The sequence below is a fragment of the Meriones unguiculatus genome, chromosome 2 (assembly GCF_030254825.1).
Source record: "Meriones unguiculatus strain TT.TT164.6M chromosome 2, Bangor_MerUng_6.1, whole genome shotgun sequence".
In the NCBI taxonomy this organism is placed as follows: Eukaryota; Metazoa; Chordata; class Mammalia; order Rodentia; family Muridae; genus Meriones; species Meriones unguiculatus.
In genome coordinates this window covers 9,091,409-9,115,067 of record NC_083350.1, presented here as the reverse complement: position 1 = coordinate 9,115,067, position 23,659 = coordinate 9,091,409, and the positions used below count along the sequence as shown (strand labels likewise).

Here is a 23,659-nt window from a genome sequence, read left to right as displayed (position 1 = left end):
CTGAAAAGCTTGTGCTGATTCTGCAGGTTCAAGTGGGATAGACTGGTCCTGCTGATTGCTGGCTAGCAACCCTTACTGACATTAAAACTTTTATTGAAAAACAATCAAAATGCTAAAAAGCCAGCAAATTTAGGACAATACAATTTAACATGTTGTTTTGCTACAATTTTTATTTTAATTACAAATTATTTCAAAAATTTCTACTGTGAAACATCAAAATTGTGTTTAAAACAAGTATAAATAAGGGAAATCTGTAAAAGATCTCGAAGTTTCGTCTTTACTTTAGATACACAAAGGATACTGAAATCTAGCATAGGTGTAAAGATAAGCCTGTATTTTCTAAAGCACCTGACTTCTGACCATTATACCATATCTGTAGCACCTTTCATGGGTGGCTATAAAAGGAGACCAAATCCTCCAGTTAGTTCTCACTCTCATCCATGGTCCACATTCTCAAAATACTCAGTACCATGGTTAGGTTGGCATTTCATTCATTTCCTCTTTTATGTCCAAAGTTGAGTGTGTGGCATGGCAAGGCTTTGCCAGCAGAGGGCACTCCAGGTTGACACAGAGTCTTCCTGGAGTCTGCTCTCTGTAAAGCATGGCTTCTTAGATCACCTGCTCAGTACATTAACCTCATGGATTTACTTTCTTTCTTTCTTTTTTTTTTTCTTGACAGCAGAGTTGACCTAAATATCTTCTTATCATGAAGAGTTCAGGGCAGAATTGTTAGGCTTTAAACACTCTGGACTATAGGGCTGGGAGAGCTCTCTGAATAAAAATCTACCAGTATAAGGAAGAAATCCTATTAAAGATTTGAAGCTCCCACCCCAACACACTCAAAATGCTATACAGTGTATAAGCCAAGTGTGTGAAATGGCAGCTAGAGTTTGCAGAGTGGTCGGAACAGCCTGAGTGTATTTACCTGATTCTGTGGTAACAATACAGAGAGCCTTCAGTTTTAAGTGGTTTGATCAAATCATCCACCAACTTAAAGGAATTACGTCAAAACCTTACACTAGCCACTGACAGCACACATCTCAGTATGCAGCACCAGTCACATGACTGGTGTCTGAGGTCAGGTATTTGGTTGGCAACTTAGTTTAACTATGTAAAACTCATAAACTACACCCAATTCTTACATTTTATGTAGATAATGTTCTTGTCATGAAACTTAAATTAAAAGCAGGTTCCTCCCCCCATTAATTGACATTTATGGTTATTAATGACATATGAAAGACTCAATAATCTGGAGTTTTATAGTCTTTCTGAATTATCAAAGACTTTGTAGTTACAAATTCACCTACTTGGTAAAAATTACTTGTCACTCTGGAAGCAATGCTTTGGCAGACATTTAAGAATATGTGCAAAAAAAAGCAAAATACATACATACACACACACACACCCAAAAAAACCTGCCTCTGGATGCTAGTAATTCATTGGCTAAGTCAATGAGGCAGAGCCACAAATGCTCTCCATGGATTCCAGGAGTCAAGGATAACGTGCAGCCCTCTTTTTAAAGGCAGAATGGACTGAACAACTGTGTTGAACAGCATCATGGGTTATTATTATTTTTAACTCAAAAAATGTGTTATCTATAACATACAGATGAGTGTGTGCACATCCTTGAGAAGACACAGATTTATCTGACTGAGATGGCTCTGTCCTGGGACATTCTCCACAGGTGCCCAGTTCATTTCCTCAGGGTTCCATGGCCTTATCAGGTCATCCCTGGAAGTCAATGCCATCTTTGGTTTGCTTGACAACCATGATATCTGCTTTGGGAAAACCCTCTTCACTATTGAGCAGGTTGGTTGATGGGTTACTTTTTTTTTTTTCTGTTTGTTTTCATTGCTCATCTCTGTTTGTTTTGATACATGTGTGTGGTAATCTGTGGTGGATTTTTTTCCTGTCTTAAGTGTGTTTATTTTTCCTTTTGGAATATGAACTACTAAGTCTTACCTGTCTACACTCATGCAGTGGGCCACATGCAACTTATTTTGGCAACTTTGTATGTGTTTTAGTAAATACTATTTACCTTCTGAATGTATTTCAGAAGTAGAACACTAGCCTGGTCTTTACTATCTGGAGACAGCAGACTGAGCTTGAGTCACCAGTGCTCTCACGGAATGTGAATACACCTAGCAGGTTCTGGGCTCACTAGTCAAACCACTGCTTTCCTTAAGACATAGGGTACTTATCCCTTCTCATTTTGTTCCACTGTTTCTAACAGTTCAATCTGAAGATACTATTTGATACATTTTATTCTGGAGGGTATATGTGTAAGTGTTGGTCTATTTCTTCATGTAGCAAGTACCTTCTTTTAGATATCCTGGGAGAGAGAGTCTGTTAAATCATTCTTCAGAGTTGCTCTTAAATATTCATTTGAAGATGCTAGCTTATAAAATATATTACTCAATAGAATCAAATCTTGTGCTTTTAAATAATTTGATAATACTACTGAAATTCTGGACTCTATCAAGACTTAAGGAAATCACTGAACATATACTCAGGGCTTCCAATGTATGCACTCTTAGTTTTTGTAGATTGTCTGCTTTCTCTAGTGGAAGTTTGCTAAGTCATCTGAGGTTACTAATTCTGACTCACAGCATCTTAGGAATAGCAAGAGGACAACAGAAAACTCCTGAGTGTTTAACTGGGCAATATCATGGTGGTATAGTTTAGCTACACAAGAGTCACAGCTTAAGAATCTTTACACAGCTCTGTTAGAGCCCTTCTGTGCCAGGAAGCTCAGAAAAAAGGCAAGGCAAGGGATGCAGGAAAAGAGCTTTAACACCGACACTATGGCAAATATCAGGTCTGACTCTCCCCCGATGCTTCATGGATGACTGAATCTATGTGATATATGGACTACTGAAGAAGGTCCCTCCGCATTCTCCAGGATATCTATCGCTACAAAAACCGGCAAGAGTGCTTTTAAATCAAGAGCTGCTCACTGATTCAAAAGGACTATGGCTGAAATAGTACTGAGACCAAACCTAGGAGTATTCTTTCAGTTAATTCATTAAGTGTTCTGATAATAAGATGCATACTACCTATTTATAATAACACTGAAAAAAACATGTGAAGATATAAAATGTTGGCCAGTGTTCGAAGCACCTCAGAATTACTATCATCTTGAACAACTAGTTTCTGCCATTTTCTGTCCCACCCACACATCAGCTTAAGTAGCTATTAACTAGAAGTTAATAAGAGGTAAACATTTTAATTTTTAGGACAGCAGAGCAGAATGGCAGTCACAGAATGGCAAAGACAGAGAAAAAAATTGAAGTGATGCTATCCTATCTAACATTTACCTCTAAATCAGCTCCTTGGCTTCCAAAATCCACAGAGCTCATGTTTTGCATTTTTTTTTTGTTTGTTTTGAGAGGAAAATAAAATTCAGAAGATTTGCTGAAACATTTAAATGATAAGGGTAATATGGTTAAATAAACTTTTCATCTTCCTTAATCACCCTTTTATTATTAAAACGGTCTAAAGCTTTATTGCTGGTATCTTGGCAAATGTAACACTATTTCAAACCATCTAAAATTTTTGTGTTACTTTATGTCTTTACAGACATTTTATGAACCATTTCATACTTAATGGCTTGTAAGCAATCTCAAGAGTTGGGAATTGTGTGAAAAGTTGCTCAGATTGACAGATAAAGTGAAAAGGTCTGTATTAATTTCCAAATAAAGAAATGCATGGCGTGGTATCTCACGATGATTATACTCTAAAGTACCAATTAGAACGCATCAGAAACTAGAGCAAGTTGACACTCTACAATAAAGCAAATAATTTCCAGTTGGAGGGGCAGAAAATGTTAATATGCAATGTTCAAGACTACAAGAATCTTTGTAAAAGGAAGTAGCTAATAAGGTTTAATGATGCATGTCAGGAAGCCACAGTATGTAGGGAAACACAGCTGGCTTCATTTTGTAAACTATTTGATATACACATCTTTCTCGTTCACGATTATCAGCTGTGCCAGTGCCACAGGGGACAGTTTAGACTTCAAATCAGGGTATTCTTCTTGTTCTCTAAATTACACGTAAAATACATTAATATAATACGGTGCTACAGGCTAGTGCCCGGGTGCAAGCTTATCATCTATGGGAAGAGGGCTGAAGAAGTCTTCTGTCAAATGCATAGAAACAATCTCTAAGCCTAAAAAGGCCCTAATCACCAAAACCACTCAAAACAAATCATAAAACAAACAAAATCACTTGGGATGTACTGAATTAATCACTTTCATAAAATTGTCACCATTCCTCACACCTTAGGTATTAAAATAGAGAAACTGACCTAAAATGCTTCTGCATGTTTGCTCCATCTTCCCTTTCAGGGGTACATCTGCAAGTGCACAAGAAACCTCCCTCTAAAAGGCAGTGTGTCTCACTTCCAGAGTCTCAGCTATGAGGGACTGCAACGTGCAGGTGACAGCAATTAGCAGCAGATGACAGAAGCACTTTGAATTTGTACCAGATGGCAGCAAAGGGTCACTGGAAGCCAGCAAACCTTCCACAAGGAAACCCTTGTGTTAGGCAACCATCAAACTCAAAAGCTCTTAGAAACAAATTAATTATTCAACCACCAGAAGACAACTGCTAGGTCACAGAACCAATATCAAAATGCTGTGAAAACACTTGGAGCGCACTTATTTGAAATGTAATTACACATATTAGCTGTTAAAAACAAGCATGCCACATAATGACGAAAAGGTTGCCCTAAACTAAAAGAACTAAAATTCTAATAATTAGTGAATTGTCTTATGGCAAAATAGAGTCAACAGGTTCTAATTCTGAACAAATGCTGCTCATGGCTGAACCCAGAACAGCCCAGTTCTAAGTAGACTCTCTTGAGCCCTTGGCCATTTTTTGAGGGCAAAGGACAGAATAGCAACAAACACTAATGCTGACCAGGGTAAAGGACAAGGCCAGACCAGGCACAGCTCTGCCAGGTCTGGAAGATCTTAATCAGAATTTCAATGATGGCAGCAGGGCTTCAATATGGCGGGGAAATCACAACTAAGCACACGGAGAGAAGCACTGAAGAAAACAAGTTAAAGGAACCTGAATTCCTGTTAATAAGATATTAATAAATTTACAAATTATGAATGTTTTGCTTTTATCGTGCTTTAAAAATATAGATCCTGGGGGCTAGAGAGATGGCTCACTCTGTGGTAAAGAGCATGGCTGCTCTTGTAGAGGACCTGGGTATGATTCTCAGCAGACAGCTCATGACCATCTGTAACCTAGTTCTAGGAATTATGACCTTTCTTTCTGACCTCTGTGGGCACCAGGCACCCAGATGGTGCACATACATGCAGGGAAAACAGATAGAACATTAAAAAATATATATCCATTGGTGTTTTATATACATATGCTTTTGGATGCCAGAGGTCAGCCTGAGATGTCCTTCCTCAAGAGCTGTCTTCTGAGATGGTCCTGGGCTCATCTACTAGGTGAGGCTGGTTGCCTGAGAGCTCCTGGCGGGGGGGGGGGGGGGAGACCTTGCGTTCCCCACTTCCACAGTGCTGGTAATACAGCATTTGCCAACACACACATTTTCACATGGGTTGTAGAGATAGAATTCAGGTCCCCAGTGTTGTGGGATAAACACTTCCTGTCCCCCACCATTCCCAAGCACATATTCTTTAAGTTTTGGGTTCTGGATTGAGGACTTATATCAGTGACTAAGCACACTTATAGCACGCACAAGGCCCTGAGGTCCATCCCCAGCCCTGCATACTACCACCATCCATTGGGAGACCTGTACCCAGTCTTCCAAGACTTCCCTGTATTCCCTAACTAAAACCTACTCTATGTTATCCCTCTCATCCTCCCTTGAACTCATTCCATTCCAACACTTTCTCCTTTTCCCTCAGTGATAAGCGTTCTTTATGATCTGCTCTCTCTGTTCATCATTTCTATTTCCTGTGCAGCAGCTGGGTCATAAGACTCTACCCTGCTCTGCTTGCCTAGGCTATGGCAGCAAGCTTGAGTTTCCCTTCTTCAGGCGGCTGTGATAGAAAGCATTACTGCCCTTTTAGACAAGAGCTTTTTACTTTGTCTTTTTTCAAGATTCTTTCTGGTTTTCTGCTATGTGAACATGGTACCCCTGGATGTCATTTTTTGAGCCTCTTTTTTGGTATCTGTCATTAATTTCAGTAAGTTCTCAGAGTTACTGTTTCAAGAAAATTTTTCACTGCTTTTTCTTCTCCTATTTCCATTATTCACATTGCATTAAAAAAATTGTTCCATACTTCTTGGACATTCTGTTATCCCTCTTTCCTCTGCCCCTGTTCTCTTTCCTTTTTGCTTTTCAAGTGGGGTGTGGGATCTCTAAAAGTGATTTCTTTTGTCAACTGTATATAACCTACTAAGAAGCCCATCAAGAGCATTCTGTTGATGACAATGATTTTAGCTTCAGCCTCCCCGGCCTTTTATGAGTTTCCACCTCCTGAAATAGACAACTCATCTATGTAAGCATGTTGGTGATTTTTCTATTAGAGCCCTTTACTTGCTAGCCAAAAGGCTTTTCAACCTCTGCTCACAATACAAACTCTGCCATACCTCATTGTGGTTCTGATGCTTGCCTTAATTTTCAGCCTACTTTATCCTACCTTTTGCAAAACCCTGTTACCTCAGTATTAAGCAGTCCTAGGCTCCAGGATGTATGCCATAGAACAGTGCTTCTAGTCTCAGGATCACTAAAGGGCCAATTCCTCAGAAGAGTTTTGCAGGTGCTGTGCCTAGTCTGAGCTGCAGAATATGCCAGAATCTGTTTCTAGACATCAGCTTACTCTAACTTGCATCCCAGCCAGCCCTTACAGCAAAGTCTCAACTCCATATCACTGTCTCTACATCTGAACAATAAGGCACGACCAGAGAAAGTCTCATGACAATGTAAGAAAAGCCTTCACCAGCTCGCAGCACTACGTCCAGTCTTCTCAGATGTCCTCTGCCAGCTTCCTCTCCCTTTGAGTTCCTGAGATTTCTCTAATGCCTCAGGAGGTCTCACCAATTCACTGAGATGAGCATACTTCCCACTTCCCAGAAGTGTATTCATGCAAATATACTCTGCTGCATCTTCCCTGCAGTCAGTTCTCATATGCTCTGAAGACTATGAACTTGACTCCTTTGGGTCTAGTCTATCAGCAATCTTTTTTTTTTTTTTCTGGATTCTTCTACATCCTCTCTCTCTTATTAGCATTCCCTATCAACATGGCTACCTTAATCTCTGGGGTAAGTCCAAACAGTGATCTCTTGACCACAGGCCCCAGAGAACACTCACCTCTTGCTCCTTCATCTTCCAACATGTAACTTCTGTCTTTGTAGCCTCAAAATGCTACTGATCTAAGGTCAGTGGAGCTCTCCAAAGAGCCAGATCCATTATTTATTTAGCCCATGAAAGCCAAACTCCAATCAGACTGCAGGATATGACACTTGGGAATCTATGCTCTGAAATGTGCCTGTGTCCAACAAATCAGTCTACCTTCTGTTGCAGTGTGATGCTTCTGAGGGTTTCCTGACATCACTGACCTTGACCCAGCATGACCTCTGCAGAAAGCACCTTATCCCAAGATTTCAACATCTTTAGCCCCTCATCTCAGTTAGGAGATCCAAGATCATCTCTAATGGCACTTGGAATTCTTGATCTTGAGTCAAAGCTTGGGGAGTTTTAGGGCAGTACACAGTATTTTACAGAATAGGCTTATTTGCTAGGTATTTCCCAAAATTCTAAGAAAAGTCATTAAAATTAGCAATTTACACTTTACAATTTACATAAAGTCACATTTAGGCCTTCTGACTGCTTCTTTACCCCACATCTAAGTTTTAGGAGGTTGTGCACAGACTCCTGTGGCATCCAAGGAGAAGGCCATCTTTGATGTTCCCACACTCTCGAGGCTACTGACTGGCCACAGGCATGTAATGTGGTCCTATCCCTTCCTTACAGCCACAGTGCCATAAATGTTCCTGGCTTTCCTCTCTGGTCTGTTCCCTCCTAGGGTACAGAAGCTTGCAGTGCTCTTGCCTATGTGAGTCTTAGAGCCTGGGAGATTTTCCCTAGGCATACGTAGGCAGCCAACTGAGATTGGCTTACAGAGATTGGGACTCTCCCACAGGGGTGCCCATCATGTAGAGACACAGGCAAAAATTATTTCTATACAGTTTCTACCCCTCAACCCCAGAAGCCCTGCAAGAGGAAAGGTGCCTATACCCATTCTTAGGACTAGTTTCTCTATGAGCTTCCCCATTTATGCCAGGCCACACAAGGACATTTGAGGGCCTTGCTTCTATATCTGAGCACTTAATCCCTAAACACTGCAGTAATTCCCGTTAAGTACTGTCTCTTAGATCTCAACAGTATCGGGTCTCTCAAAATCAAATACCTCTGTGCTTACAATACCAGCACTAGGAAGGTGAAGGAATAAGGATCAAGAGTTCATGGTTGGCTTCGGTAAGCTGGAAGTCAGTGTGGGTCACATGTGACCCTGTCTCAAAATACATGTGCATGCAGATATATACATGTCAGCAGCCCTAAATGGCTTCAAATACAGAGATCAGCCTGCCTCAGCCTCCAGAATGCTGGGATTAAAGGTGTCTACCATCTTGCCTGGCCTTCTTGGGTGTTTTGTTTGTTTTAGTGAATTGTTATGATTTGCTATCCAGAAGGCCACTCAGGACTATACCTTAGAAGAGGTTTGACTAATGATCCAAGAGTGCAGAGACCTGAGTCTAGCCTTCGCCTATTCAGCATCATTCCCTGATAATGATTTCCCTGCTCATGAGTCTGTGTGCTCAGCCTGCTGGGAAGAGGCAGAACACCCAATGATCTGCCTTCACCCAAACAAGAGGCAAATGCATCATCTGAGACCAAGATTAAACTCATAGTAGTCATTTTTCTTTATATTGTTTGGAATTAAAAACGTATTAAATTGATCCATTATGAAAATTCTATTCTCTACATTGTGTGATTCAGACCATGTCTATATCTTAAGGCTATGAAACAATTTTTGTAATTGTAATAACAAAACAAATTATTGACTTTAAGTTAAGAAAATTGTTGCTTGAATGACTAAATATTCAACCAAAACAAAACAAATCTCTTTCTAAATTGTGTCATATACAATTTGCTCATTTCCACAGGTTAATGAACTCTCTGCAGCTATGCTGTTTGTGCTTGTCTTTCATTTCTACTTTTTAAGTCTCTATTTGGAGGTTAAAGAAAAGTGCCCATAATACAATTTAGCAACTACGTGACTGTGTGACTCAAGAGTGTGCCATCAATATTACTGCAATGCAAAAAATATACTTCATGTCAGCACCAATGGTGAAGTTAAAAGAAATCTGGTAATGTGGCTTAAATCTAAGTTTGGGTTCTAGGCCTAGCTTGCTAAGTCTGCCCATTATCACTAAGGTATCCTAATTTAGAACATTAGTCTAAAAGAATGTGAATGTGATTTAAGTCATACCTCAGACTGGTATAGTTTATTTACTATGTAGGAAGCATAGGAAAAAGTAGAAGTCAGAGTCACTCATTTCACTTGGTGAGATTAGCCTCTCACTAAGGAATGCTGCTTTTAGTCCCCAACAAGAAAAACAAAACAGGCCCTCATCTGCTTAGAGGTAGGGTGGCACACTTAACTCTTGAGTGGTCCCTTCCCCTGGGTTTACAATGACATTAGTGTGGTGCTGATGGAACACCCACACTGAGGGCTGTGAGTACTGAGACCTATGCATGAGTGTCAGGGAAGATGAATGCTCTCCTATGCTGTGTTCAACTCATCTATCAGTATAGCTGCCTGCACATCTGTGCAGAGATCATTGCTCATTCACCAGGCCACATGGCATGCTCAACACTGAGAGAATGCATGATCATATTGCCTACGTGCCTTTTCCATCAAAGACAAACCCCAGTATATACTCCCCAATAGGCTTTTTCTAATGTAGCTTTCCTTGATTTATGCTATGGTCAATAAAGAAAAGACAATAAGCAAGGTGAAGTGGTACAAGACATCGGAACCCAAATGCATTGAGATGTAGCTGGTTACAGTTAAGGGAATGCAAACATAAGCACACTACAGATATTAGCAGACAGTTTCCCAGTATGAGAGAAGAGAATTATTGTACAGATAGAGCCAAGTACAAGAAACCCTGTAGACCTGAGATACAACTAGACTTCTGCCTGAATTCATGAGATCCAGTGTATATCAATAAAAAAATAGACATAAATGCGGGTATGTACATCCATCTGTAGAGGGTGTTGATTCAGAGGATAGCTGCTATTCTGGCAAGAGATCACATCCAAAGGCCTTCCAGGTCTGTGTGATCCAGCTGGAATACAAACACCCCTTTAATCCAGGAGACAGAGGCAAGCTGATCTGAGCTCAAGGCTAGCCTGGTATAGAACAAATCTTAGGTAAAGAAAAACTTGGGTCCAAGCATGGTGGTAGACACCTTTAATCCCAAAAAATGAAGGTAAAGACAGTTTGTAGAAGGAAGCACCCATGTTTGAAAGTGATGTTTAATTGAGTGGTGGGAAAAGTGATGAATCAGAGAAGACTTGACAGAACGAGAAGGATTGAGGAGATTAAAGCAGACAGTTAGTTGGGGGCCAAGCAGACCAATTCAGAGGCTGAGAGAAAAGCAAGATTGAGTAAGTCATCTGGGAAAGGACTTTGAGACAGAACAGCTGAGTTGAACCAGTCAGCTAAGAGCTCAGAAAGAACAAGAAAGGATGAGCTTTCAGTAGTGAGTCTCAGAGGCTGAAAACATTCTAGGCCTAGGTTAGATTGTAAGGAGGCTAGAAGCTTCTAGGATGAGGCCTAGGTTAGTAGACAGAGGAAGTAAGCCATTCAAGACAACAACCGGAACAGGTGAATAAAGTTCTTTTTATGCCCATCCATCCACTTAACCATCCACCATTCTCCTATATATTCATCTATCCCCCCATTCTACCAGTACAAGGGCCTAAAACAGCACATCTCAATAGCAATAAACATGCCCTACTCCCAACACCTAACTTCAAAATACCATTCTTTGATGAAGGGAATTTAGGATGATCCCAGAGCTAAGACAAAGAAAATATAAAAAGAGCCAGGTACATTTTTTAGTAGAAGAACAAAAAATGCTGAGGATGATGGTTCATACTAATACATAACCTGCTTAAAAGGTTCCCACAGGCCAAAAAGAAAATGAGCAACAATCCAATAAAGTAATATACTATGTAATTCCCCAAATAAGAGCAAACAAAAAACCAGATAGGAAAACGCAGGCAAAGCCTGATAGCCATCAGTCAGTGCTGTCTCTGTGCCCTAAGCCACTTTGTATACTATCAGAGTACTTATACCAGCCTGCACGGCATTTCTACTTTTATGAATGATATGGTCACCATCTCCACAACTATTATAAACCATGTTCACAAGAGTCATTTTTATTTAATTCATTGTTGTCTGTCCAGAATTACTGGCTGTGTAAAAAGCATGATATATAAGAATGTACAAAGCACAGCTTCTGTCTCCATGACATTTAAAACCTTATGGAGGACAGGGATAAGTTAACTATGTAGTTGTCTTAGGCTGACACATATCTTCAACCAGCATTTAATGAGGAGCTAGCTTGTGCAGTGTCGGAAACACCAGGATGAATGGATAGTCCAAGGCAAGGAACTGTGATAGAAGGAGCAGAATAATCACTGGTCTACACAAGTGTGTGGCTAAATGGCCCTACAAGCTTAAGACAGCCCTCTTACAGAGGCAGTGAGAGTGAGGAGTGGAGAGGTGGAAGGAGGGAAGAAGGACTCATGCGTACTGTGAAGAGGCTACTGTGTGTCATCAGAGCAACAATAAGCATGCAAACAAGCCTTATCACATCTGCACTTCTTGCTATGTGCTGCTGTGAAAACATCCAAGGATCCTCTGCACAGTGAGCTACAGACCCCTGGGCCCAGTGGAAAGGAAAGGAGGTTTACTTCAGTGGCGAGGCGTGGACAGACACCCCACAGCCTGCCCAGAGCCTGGCTCTGAATGAGGGAATTAATGAGGGAGGCAACAGAAGGAAGGAAGGAAGGCAGAGAGATACAGATGTTCAACAGAACCACATCCCCTTCCAGTGGACTTTGGCAAGGGGACCATGACAACCCAAGGGCCCTCCTTTTACACTGATTCCTGGCTCAAAATTGTCTCCAATGATGTCTGATTCAGATTCTGTGAGACCTGTTGCTTACAGAGGCTGTCAACAGAGGACTTCCATATGCATAAGAATGAACAGCGGGGCATCTCTAGCACTCTGGTCAGCAGCAGCTGGTTACAGGAATCCTCTGGCCTGAGAAAGGTGGCACAGAGTGGCACCCTGAAAACTTGAGTGACAGAAGACACTCATACCTCCACTCTCTTTTAATCTTATCTCCTCCATCCTATCTGTGCTCTACAAACAGGTCTGGGAAATTGCCCTACCAAATGAAATTGCCTACCTGCCTAAAGTAGAATTCTATGTTATAAATTTAAATTGCAGATAATTTGTTATTGTCCTAAGGCATAAGGAAACTAGCAAATATATTCTTACTTAACATAGATAAACACAGCAAACACTTCTTATTCAGAGCATTATGCAGAACTAAGCATTTAAATAACACATTTGTTATGAAGGGCATTTGCTTTATAGTCAAAATTCATATTTAAAGGAATTCAGGGACCAAAACCAACATTTGTACTTTAGATGTTTCTCTGTGCTTGTAGAGCAGGTCTCATCAAGATAGCGTCTTTCCTGTTTTCCTAGAGTTCTAAGTCTGTGTGTACTCACAACAAAGCTGTGTGTGGCTGTGATGCCAGTGTGCCAGACACAGTGATGGTGGCCTGGGTACCAGTATGGCCCAAGCAGGTGTGCTGCATCATGTCTGTGAGCTACTAGAGGGCTTCGTGGTCAGCTTGATGGTAGCTAATATTTTCCTGATGAGGCTTGAAAAGACTATGATTTGTCAGTAACAGTGGTGAAAAAGGCATCCTAGGCTATTCATGAGGTCGAGTGCAACTTTACATTCTCCCCATGAAGCCTTTGGTGAAGTAAAGCACCCCTCGTTAAACTGGAAACCACATTACTTGAGAAGGAAGCTGTTAGAAAAACAAAGTTCCATGATGATATGTAACCACAAAAAAAGACAAAAGCAAGCTATTCTATTGTAATATTTTACTATAGTTCAAGAGGACTCTTAAAATATTAATAAATGGTCCTTTTAAAATAAAAAAAGCCATTTTCCAAAACTGCCTTGATATTTCAACTGGGAATGTACAGCACAGTTGACTCTATTTTGTTCTATTGTCTGAAAATGCCTTGCAACAATCCAGATAACGAGAGGCAGCTCTAATTCCCATAATGGCACATGTCACCTGTCTCTCTGTCAATGAGACATCTGAAAGCATCTTTTTATTAGAAACACAAATCAATATGCCCAAGGGATTACAATAAATGCTTGAAGCAATTTGTATTATCATTTCATCCTTGATGTTCTTGCTCTGAGCAACTTATTATTATGAGCGGCATGAAAATGGCAACCTGTCACGATTGATTTCCTTAACCTTCTCTAAGAATTTTTTCCCTCTTAAATGTAATCAAGTATCATCTTATTAAATACATCTAAGGCAAGGTTTTATAAAGCAGTCCATTACTCAAGTTGCAGTCCTTGTAATTTATAAACTTTCACCAAATTTCATTGTAAAGTTGCTTAGTAATAAAAACTTTTTATTTGTTCAAAGTTTAAAAACTTCCAAATATGAGTAGAGTCCATCTCTTGAGGAAATCCTATGATAATGGACAATTTTCCTTCATCTAGAAAAATCAGAGAACTCTCTATCTGGGTGATAACGCTGTACTTTTTAGCTCCCTCTGAAATAAGCATAAACTACACTTTCAATTGCATCGTCACTAGAGGGCGCGAGCGGAAGTGAAGAAGAAACGTAAATGAGTCAGTCAGGGACCGCGTCAGTCGGAGTCGCTCTACTAGCCCATGCCCCACCTGGCACAGGGGCCTTTCAAGGGCAGATGTCAGAGCAGAGACTATCTCTGGGGTGCACCAGAGCCTGCTGGATGCTGAGCCCCTATGCTTCTGGCTCTGGGACACTAGAAGCCCAGGAGTTTGCCAGGTCCCACAAACCTGTAGTTTCCAGGTCCTACATGGGGACAGAGCTGTTACAGGCAGCTGTGCTGTTGGCACTCAGAAACAGTACAGCCCATGCCACAGAAGGAGGAAGCAAGGCTGGCAGCTAGACATGTCTTATCTACATTCTAACTCCAAAGTGCACATCTAGGGCCTAAAAGCATGGTATCTACAATCATGGAAAAGAGAAAAGAGCTGGGGAATGTCTAGGCTCAAGCCTGAGTCTCAGAGTGGACAGATTATTCTCCCTAGTTCTCACAAGCCATACCAGGTTGTAGGATCAGCTTTTTAGTTTTAAGCTACTAAAAAAATAAATAAATAAATAAACAAGGCGACAAAGCAAAAAAAAAAAAAAAAGGAGAAATTGTTGGCCAAAAACGTGAGATAAGCTAAGGCAAACAGCAAGCTTAAAAACAGATTTGTGAAGCTACCAATAAAACTGGATGAATATTCAATGTCCATCTGTCCACCTGCTCAGTTCAGCAGATGTTTTAAAAGGCACAGTTGCCAGGTGGTGGTGGCGCACAGCTTTAATCCAGCACTCAGGAGGCAGAGGCAAGTGGGTCTTTGAGTTCTAGGCCAGCCTGGTCTACAGAGACAGTTCCAGGATAGCTAGAGCTACACAAAGAAACCCTGTCTCAAAAAAACAAAAACAAACAAAGAGGCATAAACATGTCCTAACAGATCATCTAGACTAGGGAAAGTTGGCACTGTGACTGGAATCTAGAGAGAAAGAGGGCTCATGGGAGTTGGTGCACTCCCAGGCATGGAAGAGAGATTTACTGAAACAGCCTCATCAAATCCAGAGCCTTTGGGAATTGATGGAGAAAGGTGTGAGTAGAGAAATCTCCAAGGAAGGACAGTGGGGATGACCTCCACTGGGTCCTGGCTGGGTCCTGGCGGGTATGTGCTGTGTCTCTGCTGGAGCCACAGAACATGCTGCAAAGCATCTTCTGTGGCAACACTGATGAGTTAGTTGTCAGTTTCACAGAATCTAGAACCCCTTAAGAGGTGGGCCTTTGAGTAAGCCTAAGGGGATTATCTTGACATAACTGCAGAGGGAAGCCCTCAGCACTATGGTGATCCCTCAGTGGAGGGGATGCAGTGGAGGGGATCCCAGTATGTGTAACTGGAGAAGAAAGCTGAGCAGCAGCCCTCTCTGCTTTTTGTCTGTGGACTTAAGGTGACTAGGGGCCTCAAGCTCCTGACATCAGCATTTCTCTTCCATGATGAACAGGGAGCCAAAATAAACTGTTCTAGCTGAGGTTGCTCTTGTTAGAATGTTTTATCACAGCAATTGAAAATTAACTATGACACAGACAGAAACCTGAGGGAGAGCCACACCCACAGCACAAGACAAAGTCAAATGATGCTGCAGGTGTTGATGACACACCAAAGGAAGCACAGAAGTGACAAATGTGAAGAAAGGGTATTAAATCTTTTCTAAAAGGGAACCTCATTTCTCTATTAGTCAACAGACCACATATTTGTTAAGCTTAGGCTGTGGAAGTCTCTAAGCCATGGAGGAGGGAAAGAATGAATAACAAAACTGGATAAACACAAATTCATGCAACAAATCAAGTAATCCAATTAAAAAATGGGGTACAGAGCTAAACAGAGAACTCTCAATAGAGGAATATCAAATGGCAGAGAAACACTTAAAGAAATGTTCAACGTCCTTAGTCATCAGGGAAATGCAAATCAAAATGACCCTAAGATTTTACCTTACACCCATCAGAATGGCTAAAATAAAAAACTCAAGTGACAACACATGCTGGAGAGGTTGTGGAGAAAGGGGAACCCTATTCCACTGCTGGTGGGAATGTAAACTTGTACAACCACTCTGGAAATCAATCTGGCGCTTCCTCAAGATCCAGCTATACCACTCCTAGGCATATACCCAAAAGAGGCTCAAGTACACAATAAGGACATTAGCTCAACCATGTTTGTAGCAGCTTTATTTGTAATAGCCAGAACCTGGAAACAACCCAGATGTCTCACAACGGAGGAATGGAAACAGAAATTGTGGTACATCTACACAAAGGAATATTAGTCAGCAATAAAAAAACAAGGAAAGCATGAAATCTGCAGGTAAATGGTGGGAACTGGAAAAGATCATCCTGAGTGAGCTATCCCAGAAGCAGAAAGAAGCACATGGTATATACTCACTCATATAGACATATAATATAGGATAAACCTACTAAAATCTGTACACCTAAAGAACTAATCAAGAGGGAGGACTCTTGCTAAAATGCTCAGTCCCTATCCAGAAAGGCAAAATCCTTTCTTATAGTCTTTTTTTCTTTCTTAGTTTTTTCTTTCTTGCTCCTTCCCTCTACTCATTTCTCTCTTCCCTTCTCTCTTTCTCTCTCCCCTTCATTTTTCCTTCTCTTCCTTCAGCTTCTTTAATTGACATTTCTTCTCCCTGGTCTGGGATCTTTGTCATACAACAAGTTAGTCTACCCTTGCCTTAACCCTGAGCTCAGTTTCTGCAGCAAGACACCCCCATCCTGCTTTACCCTTATGCTTCTCTGACACTGAGAACCCTTGCCTGAATTTCTTTCTTGAATATCTACTGCAAGTACTGAATTGTAGCAATATTTTTCAGACTTCTAAACCCAGTAACCCCTTCCTTTACCTCAGTGAATCCTGCAATTGCTCCCTCCTGCTGAATAAAATGTCCTCTTCATGCAACTGTGTTTTTTTTTTTTTTTTTTCTCAGTTATTCTTCCTCTGTTTCCTTTGTTCAACTTTTGAAACAAACATTTTTGGAATTCCACTTTTTTATTTCTCACCAACTACAAGATTCCAGGAAATTGTAATCCATAAGCACACTGTAAGTGCTAATACTGCTCAATAGGTATTTCCAACTCTCCCAATTGGATCACAGGAGAGGTTTGTAATTTCCCGATACCCTTAACTTAGATGAGGCCATTTAATTGCTTTGGCCAATGAAATTAATTTTATGCTGTTCATTGCTAAAAGCCATTAAGGATCAGTAGTGAAATGCCAGTCCTTATCCTAGTGACATGGTACTGGGCTGCCAAGGAAAGTCTGGGAGGGTTCATGACGAGCAAATCTGTTGGTGTCTGGCACAAAATGTGTGTAAGACTGCTACAGAGTCCACCCTAGTTTGTGCAGCATATTATCTAGCATGGATTAGCTCATCCTGACTGCTAACTACTACTCCTCATTCTGAATTATGGACATTTCAAGCAATATCTACTTTGCTAGCAATAAGCTCCATAGCTAAATCTCAACTAATCATCCTGTCAGTCAAGGTCCCTTGCTTAGGATCACCGTCAGAAGTGAAAGTAGATGAAACCCAGTAAAGCTCAGGAAAATAATTTTATTTCCCTCAGAAGTATTTAGTTTTATTTGTACTAGTCTTCTCTAAAGTCTAAAGGCTTATAGAACAAGTGAAATATAGTTTTCAGAAAACACCACACAAACAGCAAACAACCATTTCTGTTCTGTAATTACAGTCAACATCACATGTTCTTTTTCATTTAACATTTATCAAAACCAGCAATTCACCCTGGAAAAATCCTGGCTGTTTTGTCCACTGCAGCCTGGCTGAAGCCTTTTCCTGAATTTTACTCATATAAACTAGCACTGAACACTTGGAAAGATTTCACTGCATACATATGTAAACATATATAACTTATTTCTCTCTTGGATTAAGCCTTAACTTACAAAAAGTGTTTCAAAATCAAGCCTGAGAAATGCCTCCTAAGGAGCCCCACTGTCAGCAGGCTCAGCTGTAGAGAGAGAACGCCCTCCTGAGCACTCAGGGTCCTGAGGGGTCAGTCATACTGGCATATGCCCACTGTGTGGATGAACAACCTCAGTTGTGAAGATGCATGTGTCTCCCAGGGGAGAAAAAGATGGAAGTGAACACACAGAAGTGACAAACTTGGGGAAAGAATGGATGGTTTCAGACTGATACTTTTAGAAAGAACTTTAAGAACTACCCATCGTGTACTGGGTGTTCTACAGACCTCAACTGTCACTTCTGTGAGTGTGGCTAAAAAGGGAGAAGAACGAACACCAAATAAGGACCAAGGTGGGGCCAACTGAAAAGCACTTTAATATCAGTCTGTGATGGCTACTTAATGGTAGAGCACAAGTTCTAATGTGAGCCTATAAAACTCCAATAATAAAACTCACTAACACCAAGGAAACAAGCAAATTTCAAATACGCATAAGAGAAGGCACGCCAGAGAGGAGGCTCACACTACTGATGGTAAGCACTTGATGTTCTTGCAGAAGACTAGGGTTTGTTTCCCAGCACCCATATGGCAGCTGAAAACCAACTGTAACTTTAGTTCTAGGGGAACTGATGTGCCCACAGAGCCAGAAAAGGGGGTCAGATCCTTTGGGAGTGCACTTACAGACAGTTGTGGGTGCTAGAAATTAAACCAGGGACATCTAGACAACCAGCCACTGAGCCCTCTCTCCAGCCCCAGCTGCTTAGGATTTCTACATATGAATCAGCAGGTATTTTTCAACTAGAAATGAGGATTGATATGCAGAATATTTTATGTCACAAAACCACATTAGGATCTGCAAGGCAGCTGAGTGCGGTGATGCACACACCCTTAACTCCAAAACTCTAGAAAGGTAGGAGGGTCCCTATAAGTTCGAGCCTGGTCTGGTCTACATCACAAGTTCCAGGCCAGCCAAAGCTATACAGTAACACAGTATAACTCTGTCAACCATATAATAATAATTGCAATACAGCATCTAATACTGAGGCACATTCCTTTTTAAAGGTGACAAATAATATGAGCTGATTCTCAATCATAGGTGGGATCCATATCTATTTTACAGATGTGAAAATTAAAATGCAGAATTAACCCATTTGTTCAAAGCCTAGAACATGGTCAATGGCAAAACCTAGATTCCTCCCCAACTAACAAAGCAAGTGTGAGAATCCTTAGCTATGACCATAAACTTATCTGAACCACAATGAGCCACTATGAAATATATGCAGAAAATGCAGCTGAGAAATTGGAGACTATGAAAAAACATGATGTAAGTGCAACTGAAGAATAAGGAGAAATGTAAAAGTCTGCTTAAAAGGTAGCTCTTAAAATGGTAAATTTACTGCTTAAAATTACATTTATCCCCAATATTCCCATAAACACAAAAGTGACAGCAGGAAGAAAAACCTCTTAAAGTAGCACATGCATTAGAATATTCTACCTGTTCATTTGAGGAAACAATCATCACAGTTCTTTGAAAACATGTATAAATATGAACATCATTCTAAAATTAGCTTACCAAATTGTTTTAAGCAAATTGCTTTAGTTTTGTTGTTGAAGTAGTCGCTAAGATATATTTGATGCCCAGAATAGAATTTGCTAAGTAAATCTAGAGAGAAGTTTCTCCTCAACACAGTTAGAATTCATACTCAAGTTACAGTGAAATATACATACACATACTTGGTACCACTGTCTGAATTTTAATTTGGTGAAACTAATACTGAACACTGGCAAGATTTTACCACATGTGGAAACTTTCATTATTCATTACGATTGGACTACTTTTGAATGCTGTCTGTCTGTCTATCTTAAGTAGAGTCACACACAAGCACTTGGAGACGTAGAACTGACCAGCTGTGTTGGCAGAGACTCTAGCAGGCCCCACTTACATCAGCAAACATAGGGGTTAACCCACTTTGGTGGTGTTTGGTTATGTACTGGGGAAGATGATGTTTTCTGTTTTGTTTGTTCTGTTTTGTTTTGTTTTTTGAGATAAGCTCTTTGCTATGAAACTCACGATTGGAGCCCAGGCTGGCCTTGTACTTACAGTCTCTCACCTGCCTCAACCTCCCTAATGCTGAACTTAAACACATAAGCCAAGACGTTTGGCTTGCTTTCCTACTTTTTGAAGGACTATTTTAAAAAACAAAAAACAAAAAAAAAAACAACTAGTTCTTAGCTGAAGAAAAGGACTACATCATACCAGATATATACATATATTTTAAGGGCATATTTTATTTCTTCTGCTTAGAAGAAAGCTTTCCAGCAAAAAAAAAAAAAAAAAAAAAAAAAAAAAATCCTTCACTATTAGTGACCTACAGAGTAAGGCATGGATCTGTGAGAACTGTTTCTTCTATTTAAATACATATATTATATTTCAAATAAGTAAGCATAAGATGAACAGTAAGTTTCTCATTTAACTGTACTTTCAAATATATTGACTTCATTATCAAAAATGAATCAGCCACACGCAAATACTGAGAATGCACACTAACTTTTCATTGTGATTTAACTTATAAACATATTTTGATTGTACAAGTGATGATTTTAGGAGTATTACCAGGAGTCTTTGGACTTTTAGTATGTTTTTGAAATGAAAGAAACAACCCAGATATAACAATTATCAAGATAAGTAATATAAAGGACTAAAAGATTATTTTAAAAAGAAACCATCAACATAAAGAACACAAACTACAATATAAACTTAGACGAGAGCCCGAAAACTAACTGCCAAATATAAGGCACATATCAAACTCAGACGAGGCAGAGAGGAGGATCCTTGCCTAAGGGAAGGTATACAAACAGAGGGACTCGGCAGAATTCATCAGCAGTGGAGAGTGTGTTTTTCATATTATGTATTATGCTACATAAATGGACTAGTCAGCACTACATAGACTTACTGAAAGGAAAGAGCAAGTTCATTAAAGCAGTCACTCCTTAACTCTAGCCTACCTTATTTTTTGGATTGGATGTGTTCATTACACTTCGGGTCTCTTTTCCAGTATAAATGACAACACCTATTACAGTACCTGCAAAAACATGAAAGTGGTCCTTATAGCAATATTTGAAAGCAGAGATAACACTTTCTAATCAATTATCTCGATGAAAAATACATTATACTATTTGAGCTTATACACATTTATCCAACAGTCTACTTAATTTGGTTAGCTGAGAAAAAAAGTTAACCTTCACTTTTAAAAGGACTTTGTAGTAAAACAATTTGTTAAACAATACAAATTTGCCTATTACGTAACAGTAAAAAATGTATTAATGTGCTTTTTCCTGATATCAGGAGTGACAGGGGCTTTTCTTGACCATCTACTGAAAGAGTAAGTAGGTCGCTGTTAAAATGGCATCAAAGGCTGTACCCCTGAAAATACCCTGCAGGGCCTGCAGACAGGGCAGGGCTCACAGAGCCAGCTATTCTGCTTGAGTGTGTTCCCGTGCAAGGAAGACTGGGAGCGCATCTGTGGCTCCTTCAGATGCTCATTCTGAAAGCAGCAGCAGAGCAAAGGGACACTGCTCAGTGGAGCACGTGCGAAGCATGTACTAGGTCCTGGGGACCACCTTTAGCACCACAAAACTGAGTAGGGAGTCAAACAAAAACCCACCAGAAACATAACTTAAATAAAATTGATTACACATTTAGAAGCCGCTCATTTCCTTAATAGAAGTTTCTAAAAGTTCGGTTTTCTAAGTTTATAGGTCAAAAAGATTTAGTGCTTTTTAAATTTAAGAAAATGATAATGTGTATGGTATAAAGGCTCAAGCATTCATCTATAGACTGCCAAACCTAAAAACCACAAATATAACACCTATATCATTTTTAGTCCTAATTTTGTCTTTAAAATTGAAAACTCTTGATATTAAAATTTACAAAGTAGAAAGACATTATATACATATGAATATAAAGCAGTGTAAATAACAATCCTAACAAAATTAACTAAAAATTACAAAAAAAAGAAACAAACCGTTTTGCTTCAGAGGCTGAGAAAGAAAGCTAGTAAATTCAAGGCCAGCCTGGTATACACAGTAAGAACCTTAACAACAGCAAAACCCTCGAAATCACATAACCTTAGATGAGGCATTACAATGCAAAATTTAGCAAACTGTAAGTTAGGACCAACGATGTAAACATGAACTATTATTAGCTCTGTATGAGCTCGGGCAGCCACACACTGAGTATCACGTAACTCAAGTCTCTGCTTCAACAACCCTGCAGGGGCGGACCCACCAGGGTTTTCAACAATGGCACCCAGCACCCAGAGACTGCAGGCCTCATAATTCTATCTGAGCAAAACTGCAAAATCAAGTTCTAAGAAGGTGCCGTTAGCCAACAAGGGTCATGAAGCTCACCCAGCTGCATGAGTACTGTCTCTGTACTATGATCCATTTAAATTCCTACACAAGATGACTGCAGTTAGTATATGGGATATTAATACTTGATGAGGTAATACTATCAGAAACTTTCACACACACACAAAAGCACACATCACAGAATTGTTTCAATATTAAAAGAATAAGGTTAAATGTTAAATATAACCTGATCAAGACTTTTTTCCTATTTTGCCAACTTAATTTATTCAAACTATAAAATTGCTTTTCATATTGAATAATGACAGTCCCATAATAAGTGCAAGTTGAAAAGGTGATTCATTATTTATTTATTTATTTATTATTCATACAGTGTTCTGCCTGCATGTGTGCCTGCAGGTCAGAAGAGGGCACCAGATCTCATTATAGATGGTAGTAAGCCACCATGTGGTTGCTGGGAATTGAACTCAGGAACTTTGGTAGAACAGCCAATGCTCTTAACCTCTGAGCCATCTCTCCAGCCCCATTATTATTATTTTAAGATTAGCAGAACAAACAAATGTCAGAGAAGCCTTCAGAATGATTCATCAAGCTTAAAACTTCTGTCCTAAAAGGCAAGGCAGATTCTGAATAAAGTGGACTCTGGGCTGGTAAAACGTAGAGTACTCAAACAGAGAAATGCAAAGACTAACAAGAAACATGGCATATATAACACAATTCCTGATGTTAAAGTTGTGTCATCTATTAACATTTCCTAAAGGCTCTCATTGTTTTCTCTCATTTGATGGTTGCTAAAAATGACTACTCAGTGCAATTAGCTTAAATGCATTGTCGTTCTGAGTTGCATGCTTTTTTAATTACTTTAAATTGCTTTATTTAGTCCAGTACTATCCAGGATTCTTTGGTCTCTTGGACAAAGGGCTTGTATTTATAGAATGATGTAGGTTACTGTAGAAAGAAGCACAGCAAAGGGAAAAGATGACAGCTTGAGAGTGAGCCTTGAGAGTACAAGCCTTACTCTTACTCATGAGAGGACAAGACATACTCTTGTACTGAGCAGATAGATATAAGATATAAAACAGAACAGATGCAGAATGAACTCAGATTCCCCAAGAGTAGGGGTAGGTGGGCATTTATATGCAAGAATTTCAATCCCTTTAATCCAAATTTTTGGTGTAAAATTAAGCTCTCATTCTGGCTCCAAAATGAGAAATTTCTGTGAATTCTTGAATGTGTTTGCATGTTAAACCCACAGCTACAAAGAAATTCCCATCCGTTAGGTAGGTACCACATCATAAAATTCCCAAGAGCAATGAGACATAATGTGCAGAAGTGAGTCAAAATTTTAGTTGAGTTTCCAGCAAGAAAATATTTTAAAAGACTTATGAGCACTTAGTCCTGAAAGTACTGCAAATTAT

At 39.8% G+C, this 23,659-nt stretch overlaps 1 protein-coding gene across 2 annotated transcripts in view; it reads right to left on the bottom strand.

The window, feature by feature from the left end:
- Atp9b (ATPase phospholipid transporting 9B (putative)) overlaps nt 1-23,659 on the bottom strand; it is a 220,528-nt gene that overhangs the window by 86,655 nt on the left and 110,214 nt on the right. For both annotated transcript variants that reach the window (XM_060376990.1, XM_060376991.1), the window contains exon 11: nt 20,880-20,956. In XM_060376990.1, the coding sequence (XP_060232973.1) occupies nt 20,880-20,956 (77 nt within the window). The remainder of the gene's footprint in view (nt 1-20,879; nt 20,957-23,659) is intronic.